At 37.2% G+C, this 14,075-nt stretch overlaps 1 protein-coding gene across 1 annotated transcript in view; it reads right to left on the bottom strand.

The window, feature by feature from the left end:
* Positions 1–14,075, bottom strand: part of LOC113729161 (uncharacterized) — a 30,905-nt gene that overhangs the window by 14,400 nt on the left and 2,430 nt on the right. Inside the window, exons 2-4 of the mRNA XM_072077712.1 lie at positions 12,008–12,146; positions 1,307–1,526; positions 1,126–1,226 (exon numbers count right to left, since the gene is read on the bottom strand). Of these exons, the coding sequence (XP_071933813.1) occupies positions 1,126–1,226; positions 1,307–1,526; positions 12,008–12,146 (460 nt within the window). The remainder of the gene's footprint in view (positions 1–1,125; positions 1,227–1,306; positions 1,527–12,007; positions 12,147–14,075) is intronic.

The following is a 14,075-nucleotide window of genomic DNA, read 5'->3' as shown; positions in this document are numbered from 1 at the left end:
AATTTCCAATAACTTCCACTATTTTAACTTCGAATAACTTCTTTTTTTTTGTAACAAAAAAATTCATAATATCTTTTTTTGACAACAAAAAAGTAAAACTTCTAATAATTTCCATTGGTTTTAATAAAAATAACTTTATTTTTTTCTTAATTTGCACAACCTGATGTGCTTGTCCCACTGGTCAAAATAATATCTATCATCTGTATGAAGCCACAAAACTTCTTTTCAATTTTTGCAACCAGTTGAAGTACAATTTAAGGTTAACGTGTACAAAACTGCGCAATGAAGAAAAATGGTGCAAAAGAGTGGTGATTGCATGCGCAGTTAATCACTTGAATGTAGGCTATTGCACAGAAATAACAAAAAGGACTTTGCACATTTTAAACTACATAAGTATACAATGTATATCAATTGTGTCATATAGTGGCATACATTGTAAACTTTTGGGCAAGATATTAATATCCCCCTTATTGTTTAGGCTTTGCTCTTAAAGACACCTTTTTCTCATGTAGTTTCAGTCCAAAAGTAAGTTAAACAGTAAATCTGACCAAAAAAAAAAGAAATCAGTTTTACCGTATTAAGGGACACAGAATCATACAAAACAACAAGAATTCAATTGAACACAAAAAGCAAACTTTTGGCATAGTAAAACTGACTATGGAGGGTGCATCAGTTTTAATTCTAAGAGTATTTTGAGCGTCTAAAGTGGCGAAAACATAACATTTTTCTTTCTTCAATTCCTAGTGGTTCTCCAAGTTGTAGTTATTTGAATTGATTGATACATACAAAAATCTTTATATGTGAAGTTTATAACTGATTATGGTGGGTACATTAGTTTATTATTCAACTTATCTTTTAGCCCAAAGCACAGGAAAGCAGAGGGTATAAGTAGCTTGTAAAACTATAAGGGGGTCAAGGGTAATTAATTAAACCAAAGAGAAGAATTTGGTGATCTACCCTGAACATAAATGGACAAACAGTCACTGTTATTGTAGACAGTCAACTTACACGTTTAAACTCAACTAGCTGCACAAGCAGAAACCTGAATTTTAGGGGCTCTTATCCATGTTATCTAAGAACAAATTAATACAAATTTGTACGGTTGTCCTAAGAATAAACATGAACCTGCCAAAAGTTCCAGATGTCCGGTGCCTGTTGCACGATATGTTACAAGATCGCCAAGTAACTGTGCAACTGAATATATTCCATCTTCCTCCAAGGCAGTTCTATGCCATGGAAAAAAAAAGAACTAGAGTTAAAAATATCAGATAATGAAGTGTACAATGAACAAAACATTAGGACTTACAAGTATTTAACACGTCCCAGACAGCAGAAAGCCTCACGAATGCCATGATCAAATACCTCCTGGTAATGTGCCTTCCAAAGGTTGCCTTCAGTTGCATAGAATGATCTCCATCTCAACACATCAGATCCAGCACAACATTGGACCACTGTAGTGCAACATACTACGCCCATGAAAAGGGCAAGTGTCTTAAGTTTTTCCTTAGTACCACGCAAAGCAAGTCCTGTCGTAACATTTAGAAACTTTTAATTTTCAACGCATAAAAGGAAAAGATTAACAATTTAAAGATTTGTGACACCACAAATCAAACAACATGATAGCATCTATACAGATTGACTTGAACTTGATAAGGTAGTTGTATTTACATACTTTTACTTCAGAAAGAATTTTAATATAAGGGGAAGTACAAGGATTGGATGGAGAATGGGAAGTTGAGATTAGACTATCGATCCATGACCAGAAAACAAGGCCCTTGAACATTGGCTATATTTTGATTCTCTAGCTTATGATTCACAGTGCGAGTATGAAAATTATGAGATTGAATTGAAAAGTTTTATGAAGTCACCATGTAGAGTTGTTGACTCACCAAATTTACATTATTGTACCTCACAAAAGGTCTGGTCTCAGTCTTCTGTCATGCCTGCAGCATAACAACATCCATCCCCAAGTTTCCAGAAATAAAATATTCAATATTTTTGAAGTAGTAGTGCATGCTTTTCAACTATTTCGAAGGCCCCTTCAACTGGACGATACACACACATATATAATCCATATATACATTGTTGATTTGTCAAGACGCAGCCGCAATTCTTGACCTTGGATGGCAGAATTTTGCGTCCCACATCGAAGATCAGAAACGGAAGGCTTCCCTCTTGATTTCTATAAATAGAAGAGGCCATTGAACGTTTGATGTGCACCACTCAAGAGAGTTATATGGGCTATTAGCTTCTTGAGTCATCTAGCCCATTCAGTCAAATATTTTAGGCTCTCTTGTTTTGAGTTTAGGAATATTTTCTAAACTCTTTTGTAAGTGCATATTGGCCTAGGAACCACTTTCCTACGGTCTTTTGTATTTCTTCTTCATAGTAGAAATATAGCTCCTCCCTCGCCCGTGGACGTAGGTCAATTTGACCGAACCACGTAAATCTTCTGTGTCTTTTATTTGCTTTGTTATCCGTCTTTATATGGTCGGTTTTACCGCCTAATTATTATATGGCTGGTATCTACCGCCTATCTATTATATGGTCGGTTATACCGCCTACTTTGTCCTAACTTGGATTTGTCTATTTCCTGGGCCACCCCTAACAAACTGGTATCAGAGCTGGTTGTTATATTTTGCAAGACAGGTTCATCCGGTGGGGTCCGTCCATCCTGTGGGGCCCACTCATCCTGTGGGGTCCGTTTATCCGTGGGGCCCTCTCATCTTATGAGGTCCGTTCATCCCCGTGGGGCCCGCTCACCCTGTGGGGCCCGCTCACGAGACTTGTATATTTGTTTGGCCAGTTTTTTGAGACAAATTTCAGGTTATAGATTTTGTGGCAACAATGACGATAACAAAGACGGTTGTCGAGAAATTCGACAAGAATGTCAACTTCGGAATGTGGCAGCTCAAGATGGAGGCCATTCTTGTTCAAGACGGAGTTGATCTAGCGATTCACGGAATCGAGAACAAACCAGAAGATGTAAAGGATGCGGATTTCGCCGATATGGATAAGAAGGCCAGATCCAGCATAATCTTAAATCTCTCCGATGAGGTATTGCGTGAGGTAGCAACGGAGACTTCGGCCAAGGCTATGTGGGATAAATTGAAAGCCTTGTATATGAAGAAGACAGTCGAGAATCGGCTATATTTGAAGCAGAGTTTGTACATGCTTCGGATGTCTGAAAGTACATCTATACTCTCCCATCTTGATAAATTTGATTCCATTATTATGGATTTGGGGAATATAGATTCGAAAATTGATGATGAAGATCAAGCCCTATTACTTTTGTGTTCCCTTCCCCAGTCTTTTAAGCATTTCCGCGATACTATGATTTATGGAAAGGAAACAATTTCGTATCGGGAAATTAAATCTGCATTAAAATCTAAAAAGCAGATAGATAGGGACATTACTGGGGAAACTAGTGGGAGTCAAGCCGATGGCTTGTTTGTTCGGGATAGATCTGAAAAGAGAAACACAGAAAATAGAAGTAGATCCAAGTCCAGACATAAAAATGTGGTGTGCAATTATTGTAAAAAGAAGGGCCATGTTATCTCTGATTGCTTTAAATTGAAAAATAAAGAAAACAAAAGGGGAAATTTGTTGAGAAAAATACTGAATCCGCTGAAACTAGTATAGCAGCTGATGAGAATGATGGAACCATTTTCTGTGCAACGGAAAATATTTTTAGATCTAACAATGAGTGGATTTTAGATTCGGGTTGTTCATATCATATGTGTCCCAATAGGGACTGGTTTTCAACATATGAATCAACTGAAGGTGGAGTTGTCTTAATGGGCAACAATGCTGTTTGTAAAGTTGTTGGCAAAGGCACAATCCGGATTAAAATGTACGATGGTATTGTGAGGACGCTCACAGATGTTAGACATGTTCCAGATTTGAAGAAAAATCTCATCTCTTTGGGCACTCTTGAGTCTATTGGGTGTAGGTATTCAGGTGGAGATGGAGTTCTCAAAATCACTCGAGGAGCTCTTGTTGTTATGAAGGCACACAGATCTGGTACTCTATATATTTTGCAGGGATCTACTATTACAGGTGCTGCTGCTGTTTCTACATCAACTTTGTCTGATTCTGATTTTACCAAATTATGGCACATGAGATTGGGGCACATGAGCGAGAAGGACTTATCTATTTTATGCAAACGAGATCTTCTTGGTAGTCAAAGTATTGGAAAGCAGAAGAGAGTTAGCTTCCAGTTGCCGGCAGTTCACAGGACAAAAGGAACTTTAGACTACATTCATTCAGACCTCTGGGGGCCTTCTCGTGCTTCTTCTAAAGGAGGTGCCAGGTACATGTTGACTTTCATTGATGATTATTCAAGAAAAGTTTGGGTATATTTTCTTAAGCATAAAAATGATGTTTTCCTAACTTTCAAGCAATGGAAAGTTTTGATTGAGAAGCAAACAGGAAAACACATTAAGCGGCTCAGGACAGATAATGGCATGGAATTTTGTGAAGGTGAATTTAATGAATTCTGCAAGAATGAAGGAATTGTTCGGCATCACACCGTCAGGATGACGCCTCAACAAAATGGTGTGGCTGAACGTATGAACAGAACGCTTTTGGAGAGAGCAAGATGTATGATCTCCAATGCAGGGTTGACAAACGACTTTTGGGCAGAGGCGATCAATATGGCCTGTTATATTATCAACCGTTCTCCTTCTGCATCTCTTGATTTCAAAACTCCTGAGGAAGTTTAGTCAGGTACTCCTGCTGATTACTCCAATTTAAAATTTTTTGGATGTCCAGCATACATGCACGTGAATGATGGAAAATTGGAGCCTAGGGCTAAAAAGTGCATTTTTCTTGGGTATGCTTCTGGGGTGAAAGGATACAGATTATGGTGTCCTGATCCCAAATCTCCAAAATTTGTGATCAGTAGAGATGTTACTTTTGATGAATTGTCTATGTTATCTTCCAAGAAGGAGTTTTCTAGTCCTTGTACTACTAATAGTACACAGAAGCAGGTGGAGCTTGATATTGGCAATTCTGGTCCTTCTCAGTCCAAATCTTCTATTCAACAAGTGCCAGTAAATACACCTGAATCTACTGTTGAAGATAGTTCAGAAGAAGAGGAGTATTCCATAGCCAGAGATAGACAAAGGAGAGACATTCGACCACCACAAAGATATGCAAATTTAGTTGCATATGCTTTATCTGTTGCAGAAGAAACTGATGCAGTTGGTGAGCCTTCCACCTATTCAGAAGCAGTTTCTTGTGATGATTCTGCAAAGTGGTTGATTGCGATGAATGAAGAAATTGAATCTCTTCATCGTAATGAAACTTGGGTTCTTGTAAAGCCGCCGTCAAATAAGAAAATAGTTGGTTGTAAGTGGGTTTTCAAGAAAAAGCAAGGTATTCCAGGGGTTGAAGATGCAAGGTATAAAGCACGATTAGTTGCAAAGGGTTATAGTCAGGTACAAGGTGTTGATTTTAATGATGTGTTTTCACCAGTTGTTAAACATAGCTCTATTCGTGTTTTACTTGCTTTAGTTGCCATGTATGATTTGGAGTTAGAGCAGCTTGATGTTAAGACAGCTTTCTTACATGGCGAACTTGAAGAACAAATTTATATGAAACAACCCCAGGGTTTTGAAATTGAAGGTAAGGAAGACCATGTTTGCTTATTGAAGAAATCCTTATATGGATTGAAGCAGTCTCCAAGACAATGGTATAAAAGGTTTGATTCCTTTATGTTGGGTCATGGTTATTTAAGGAGCATGTATGATAGTTGTGTTTACTTCCGGAAGTTAAATGATGGTTCTTTCATTTATTTGCTGCTTTATGTTGATGACATGCTCATTGCTGCCAAGAATTTGTCAGAAATTCACACTTTGAAACTGCAGTTAAATAGTGAATTTGAAATGAAAGATTTAGGAGCAGCTAAGAAAATTCTTGGCATGGATATCAAGAGAGATCGAGGAGTAGGGAAGTTATTCTTGACCCAGAAAAATTATCTTGAAAAAGTTTTGGAGCGTTTTGGCATGAAAGATGCTAAACCAGTATCTACTCCTCTTGCTAGCCATTTTCGGCTATCTGCTGCTCAATCACCACAATCAGATGAAGAGGAAGATTATATGGCACGGGTTCCTTATTCCAGTGCAGTCGGCAGTATTATGTATGCAATGGTTTGTACTCGTCCAGATATCTCACATGCAGTCAGTGTTGTTAGCAGATATATGTCTTGCCCTGGTAAAGCACATTGGCAGGCTGTGAAATGGATTCTCAGATACTTGCGAGGTACTTCAAATGCATGTTTGGAGTTTGGAAGAAATAATAACACTTTGGTTGGTTTTGTAGACTCAGACTACGCTGGGGATCTTGACAGGAGAAGATCACTTTCAGGCTATGTATTTTGCATTGGCGGTTGTGTTGTTAGTTGGAAAGCTACTCTACAACCTGTCGTAGCTTTGTCTACTACTGAAGTAGAATATATGGCTGTGACCGAGGCAATCAAAGAAGCCTTGTGGTTGAAGAGTTTATTTAGCGAGCTAAGTCTATATCAAGGTGTTACTGATATTCACTGTGATAGTCAAAGTGCCATACACTTGACTAAAGATCAGATGTATCATGAGAGGACGAAGCATACTGATGTGAAGTATCATTTCATTCGAGATATCATTGCTGAAGGAAAGGTCCTTATTCAGAAAATCAATACCAAGGACAATCCAACTGACATGTTTACGAAACCTCTTCCAGTTTACAAATTCAAGCAGTGCTTGGATTTGATTGGTGTTCATTGTTGGTGATTTACGCCCATTGGGGTTTATGTGGAGAAGGTGGAGTAATTTTACTATTGTCGATGGTGGAACTAAAATTATGCCAAGGTGGAGATTTGTTGATTTGTCAAGACGCAGCCGCAATTCTTGACCTTGGATGGCAGAATTTTGCGTCCCACATCGAAGATCAGAAACGGAAGGCTTGCCTCTTGATTCCTATAAATAGAAGAGGCCATTGAACGTTTGATGTGCACCACTCAAGAGAGTTATATGGGCTATTAGCTTCTTGAGTCATCTAGCCCATTCAGTCAAATATTTTAGGCTCTCTTGTTTTGAGTTTAGGAATATTTTCTAAACTCTTTTGTAAGTGCCTATTGGCCTAGGAACCACTTTCCTACGGTCTTTTGTATTTCTTCTTCATAGTAGAAATATAGCTCCTCCCTCGCCCGTGGACGTAGGTCAATTTGACCGAACCACATAAATCTTCTGTGTCTTTTATTTGCTTTGTTATCCATCTTTATATGGCTGGTATCTACTGCCTATCTATTATATGGTCGGTTATACCGCCTACTTTGTCCTAACTTGGATTTGTCTATTTCCTGGGCCACCCCTAACATACATATATACACACACACACAAACATATATATGTACATATACAAACATATCCCAATCAAAATCCGTTCCATTTTCGGGGCGATATTTTTCGTTCAATTTCATTCACTTGGCCGAGCATTTCCTTTAATGGTTGGGGGGAGCATTCCCTTGTCCGAACTTGGCGGGCATTCTTTCCATCCTTAGTCAAATGGGGGGTGGGTCGAATAAATTTTTTATATGCACCCTACTCCCTTGTATTCGTAAGATAATTTTTTTGAATTCACTTAGCTCTTCAACCAAGCTGGTGGTGCTCTCACTTTCGAAAGAGAGTCTCTACGTGGTTATTAGATTGCACCTACTTTTTCATCCCTAGATCTTGAGTGCTTTCATTCATTACCCATGCATCTTAACAGTGACGCAACTTAGCATTGAGCTAAGAGTCACTTTTTTTCGACTATGGGTGGCGTGATGCTGCTGGGCATTTCTATATGAGCACTTCTGCTACCCTTAACCGTCTATCTCCATTTTGAGATGTATGTATATGTACATATATGTGTCTATATGTACGTACATATGTATCTATATGTGTTTGTATATATGTGTGTGTGTACATGTATATGTATATGCATATATATGTATATACATATATAAATATACACTTACATGTATACATGTGTGTGTACATATATATGTGTATATATGTGTGTGTGTATATATATGTGTGTGTATGTATATGTATATGTATATATACATATCCATGTATATGTATGTATATGCATATAGATATATATATGTGTGTGTACATATATATATATATGTAGAGGTAACTGTAGAGGCTTTACAAGAACTGTACGCCCATATCTATGCTGAAGCCTCAATGACGTTATGTATAAGGGGACCCAAGAAAGCAAATGGAAAAAAGTATGGTTTTATATACATATTAATCAAGCCACTACAGGAACTCTATAGCTAGGTTTATCTTTCATGTGGAAGACCACATATTGCTATGGATGTAAAGTAGCGTGATGCATGGGAATATAATCACATCACATGCACCATTAAAATGGTAAAACTTACTTTTAAACTGAACGTAATCAAAATAGATGAGAAAAGAGGCTTTTAACATGTTCCTTTAATAGTTTACATGATTTGAGATTGAAGAAGAATGAAAAATCTGATACTGAGGACAAACCAATAACAAAAATGTAGATGGAGAACATGGGTGGGTAGCATGAAAATATTAACGAAGAAAAGATTCATATGTAAATTTTTGAAAAGAAATTGAAGGAGGCAAAGATGAAAAAATGGAGAACTGGATATGACCTAATTAAGTGTCTTGTTTACCATGACAGAATGGGGGATTTAGTTCCTATAGACTAACTCTCCTTTTCCAATGCACCCATAAAAATAAATTAAAAAAATGTGAGATAGGGTGACAAACATGATATTCAGCATCAAGTCATTCTGGAAGAAATGATTCTATGTAGTGTCTTCAACTAGTTGAAGCAAGTCCAATCCTTAGGTGGTAAACAACATTTATGTAGTGAAAACTACCACCGAAGTTGTCAGGATGGTCAGATAGAAGCCCTTAACCATTAGATAAACAAGTTTACAGCTGCACAATGATGGCTCATTAATGAAAGAAATCTGTCAGAAGGGCCCAAGTATTTCGACAGTGATGTATATCAAAAGAAATAAGTTCCATATTGCAACATGATGGAGACTATTTGAGTGAAAGGATTTTTTGTATAATGCATATGAAGAGTACCTGTAATTCCATGCAGTGCCTATTGAACAAGATAAAATCAAACACATAATAAACAACAGTGATTTTATTTGGCAATTCCAATGGATCAGACAAATATTTCCATCAACCTCAAACAATTGACTAACAACCAATAAAGCAATCTTTTTGAGATTCGAAAGTTCAGAATTTGTCTCCCAAAAAGTAGTGTCTTAGAAAGGTTACATTAGCTAACAATAGGCATTTCAATTGCGGTTGATTGGAAGCAACCATCATAGGTAGAACAGTTAACTTCAAAAAAAAATCAGAAATCAATAAAATGGTACAGTGACTAGGCAAAATAGGAAGAGAATGTAAAATGACAACTTATACAAGCCTACAATATTAAAGTTCACCAATGAATATTCATAAGCTAATAATCATTAAACATAATTTTGTTATAGGTTAAACTATTGAAAGAGTGTGTTACTCTGAGCATATTGCATAAGCCAGCAATATTAACCTTACAAGGCTCTGTGAGTAACAAGCTATGATTTTTTGTGTATTTTTCACCTTAGCAATTTCGTCTCCCTTTTCTTAATGTTTAGACACTCAATCTTATCAAACTGACCTACAAATGAATTTTGGTCAAAACACGTCAAAAAGGTGAGGTGAGAGAACCAATTTTCTGTTTAAATGCACCTATGCTTGCCTTGTTATCGAACCAAAGTCCATATCCTAAAATTCTCCAAAGGACTCCATCTTACAATGCAGCTCCACCAAAAATGCATCCTGGATTTGGCAAGGATTAATGGGAGCAAGAAGTTTGGTCAATGAAGGATTGATCAGGAGGATAGGGAATGGTCGTAGTACAAGCATCTGGGAACACAAGTGGATTCCAGATACAGCCACAGGAAGGCCAACTACATGTCGATTGAGCAATTGTGAGCTGGAAAGGGTGGATGAGCTAATAAGTCATCATAGATAGAACAGGAATATCATTTTCAGAAATTTCAACAGAAATGATGCGCAAAAAATTCTAGCTATCCCTTTGAGCCTATCAGAGAGGGAGGAAAGCTATTATTGGCAACCAAAGGCGGGAGGGCTATGCACGGTTAACTCAGGATACAAATTTCTGATGAAGCAAAACAGAAAAGGAAAAAGGTGTAACCCTGAGGGAGCTAGCTCTAGTTATGTAGAAGGAAGTCCACAAGTAGTACAGATGTGGAACACACTGTGGAGGCTCAACATTAAGCACAAGATCAAATTTTTCATCTGGAAATGCATTCAAGGAGCTTTGCCAGTGAGGGAAGCAGTGAGTAGACGAACAGGGGTGGATGATCCTATATGCACAACATGTGGAACAGCACAGGAAACAGTTGAACACCTCCTGCTGACTTGTCCTCATGCGGTGAACATATGGAAGGCAGCTCCTATTCAGTGGGATGGAGCTAAGGATCAGCAGGGAGATTGCAAACGTTGGTGGCTAAGAATCTCAGAAGCAAGGCATAGGCCAGAAGGGATGGAACATATTGGTTTGACTGCAAATATCTGTGGCAAGTGTGGAAAGAAAGAAACAAAAGGGAATTCGAGAAATCAGATAGAGGTCCACCATTAAGAACAATAGGAAGAGCACATAAGGAATGGTTGGAACAGCTGCAAGTAGAACTCACGAAAGACAGAGAGAACACATAAGAAACAGTCCCTAGGCAAGAATTACATGACCAGGACTATGCAAATGAGGGAGCTATGATTATGGAGATGGCAACAACCAAGGAAAAAGGATAGCAAACTTTTGGAATTGGAGTCACAGTCAGGGAACATGTAAGTAATAGAATGGTAGGGTGGGTGCTGAAAGAGACAAGTCTGGGAAACAAACTGCTAGATGAAGCACTAGCACTGAAGCTGGTCTTGTGCAAAGCTGTGCAACGCAATTGGAGCAAGGTCAAGCTGAACTTTTGTAACATGGAGCTGTGGAGACAAATCATATAGCAGAGTCCTGCGGACAGTAAAATGGCAACAGTGCTGGAAGACATCTCTAAGCTACAGAGATTGTTTTGCATGTGCTCCTTTGGCTTGTGTAGGGAAGAAAATATGGTAGTTAGCAAAAAACTGAGTGATGATGCCTTAGGCGTTATTGTTGATGAGGAAAGACTGTTTCCTCAGTGTCTTTGAACACTTCTTGTATAGTTTATCTCGAGCCGTTGCTCGTACATGTAATCTTTTTCCTTAAAGCAATGAAATTCTCTTATCGGTTCGAAAAAAAAAAGGAACAAAAGGCAATCAACCACCATAGATCCAGACATTCTAAGAGACTCACAGTGAGAGGAAGGTGTGGAGCCCAAGAAAAAAAGAGGGAGTGGCCTATGGCATTTGGAAATTTTTGGGGTGAAGATTCGCATACTAGTGTATATTGCTACAGTTTGTTTGGACAGCGGAGCCATGGAGGTGAATGTGGTGAATGCTGTTGCTGGTGGAGAAGAGGAAGCTTTGAAAATTGTCCCTTAAATCTTAAAATGCATTATTGCCCTCCTAATGGCTGATTCAGAATCAGCTACTAAAATTCTTTTGTTTTCCAGACAAACAATTTATTTCGACTAGTGAGGACTTGAAATCAAATCTTCCAAAATTACTCATTTGAAATCCTTCATCAGTTCCAAGTCCTCTTATCCAAATGCAGCCTAAGAGAATTAGGCTCCAAAAGAGCTACAGCTTCAAATGAGCATTTCAATTTAGATGCTGTACATTGCTACTAAATTATTGGGAGGACTGAGATGAATAGTGTATTTTTCAAAGAATGACATGGAAATTTTAGGATATGGACTTTGGAACTGCATCCTGAACATCCAAATAGCTTGTGACAATGTTACTGCATTTTGACATGAAATTTGGCACCATAACTAACTGCTTGAGGCCTAAATCTATGATAAGAGATCTAACTTTACCTAGCACACAATTGCTGGATGCCCTTTCTTGATGAATGGATTTTGTGACATTGACCAAAAGATATGCTGCATCCAAAATTTGAAACACTGTAATTGTCATTGCAAAGCGCGTACACCATACCCACCTCTTATATCTCTTCTGTTGATCAAAAATAAAACAAAGAAACAGTTGTGAGACTTTCTTGGGGAACAATCCAATGACGAATTTTCTGTAAATAAGGAAATCAAGATGATAACATTATTGCAAGTCCATAAGATTGTAGACATTACAAAAGGAGACATGCATCATTTCAGGAAAAATTGGTTTCAGTAAAAAATTGGTTTTTTGGTTTTTCCATCAATTGCATATGGATTAATCATTGCATTTACATCAATAAGCTTGAACAATAGTACAACAAATCAAACTTCCTTTGAATTTTGTTATGTTCATCATCTTTCAAGCAAATAACATAAAAACTAGCAACTCGATTCATGTAAAATCTTAATTTAGAGTCCAATGAACTTCAACTTGTTTAGGTGTCTACTTGGTTTCTCAAAGAATGTCTTTGAAACCACAAACTTCAACAATAAAATCCACAATGAACATGCCCTCAACAGGGATATCTTTTACCATGAGAGTTCTACATCATGGTCCTTAAAATTATGATCCTTCAGATATACAACTACAGAAAATTGTGCCTTCCACGCAAATTTGGAGATGGATGCAAGAGCTTAGTGTCTTAGTAGAATGAAGTTCTTCAGAACTCTTTGATGTTGATTGTTGTTCAAACCAAACTCAAGTCTATGAGCTGAATTCCCATTGTAAGATTGCTCATGGTTTAAAGGAAAGAATATCTTCAGCAGTTTTAAGCTAGCAAAATGAGTTTGCGTCCTAACAAAAATTATGAAAAAATATTGGCTCCCAGATTTTTCCTCTAACTTCATCTTTGATAGTATTTGAAGTATAACACTTAGAAATAAATAAAGAACAGTAAACTCCAAAAATTAATTTTTCAAAATAGTTGAAGATTGTTTAAAATGAGATGTATTCCAACATTACAAACCTGCATCAAGATGTAAACAACGTATGCAAACCATGTTTTTTAAGATTTATTAAAAGGGTATGTGTGTACTCATATATTTCCACAAAATGAGTATTTTTTCTCACTATCTAATTTACATCCTCCATGACATTTCTGTTTGATATGTGATTATTTGGAAAAATATTTGTACTTGCATCACAAACACATTTTTCCAATCACCTTTTATCTTCCCATCCATCTTTTTAACTCACACTAATTTTAACATGGTCTTACTTCAATTTTCTTCTTATAAAATCTTTCAATTGTAAAATAGATAGGAGCAATCCTTGGATAAGTATTAACTATGTACAGTAAATTGTAAAAGTTCAAACATTAAAATGTTTGATCAAAGATGACCACCTATTCTGGCGAAGTGCTTAAGAGACAGAACTTTAAAAAAATTTTAAAATTTTAAAATTAAAAAAAAAATTATACCTGAATTGGAAACATTTGGCATCAGCTGGAGAATATAATTAATACAAGCTATGACTTGCATTTTTTTCAACACTAAAAAATGCAGTATTGAATCCCGGGACTTTTTTATTGTTCCATGCAATCACAAAAGCTTCTATTATTTCATGACACTTATTTTGATGGATACAAAGCAAGAGGCAAGACATGTGAAAAATATGCAATTTCAGCCCGTAAAACCATAACTCTAGACTTCCTTGAGACCAAAACCTATTCATAAGCACGTTACTAGCTTTGAGCGCTCCACAATGCTCTTGTTATTGTAATATAAATGTCACTGTGTACATGGGGATCTGCATCTGATTAATAGTGGGTTTACCTAAGAAAATTGCTCAATCACTTGTTTTTCTAGAGCAATTTTGTTCATTGGGACTCTGACATTCTTGGAAAAGTACACTACATCTCAAATAAGTCAAAATGTATCTACCACATTCACACCTCAAATAAATGGCCAATACCGCCACTATCCTAGCATATCCTTTCGTCCTAGAAATGAGGCATGGTGACTTAATCACCCCTGAGGCCCTGACATTCCT

Source organism: Coffea arabica, chromosome 2e, assembly GCF_036785885.1.
Source record: "Coffea arabica cultivar ET-39 chromosome 2e, Coffea Arabica ET-39 HiFi, whole genome shotgun sequence".
NCBI lineage: Eukaryota > Viridiplantae > Streptophyta > Magnoliopsida > Gentianales > Rubiaceae > Coffea > Coffea arabica.
Note: the sequence above shows the minus strand (reverse complement) of the source record. Positions and strands in the feature narration are given on the sequence as shown.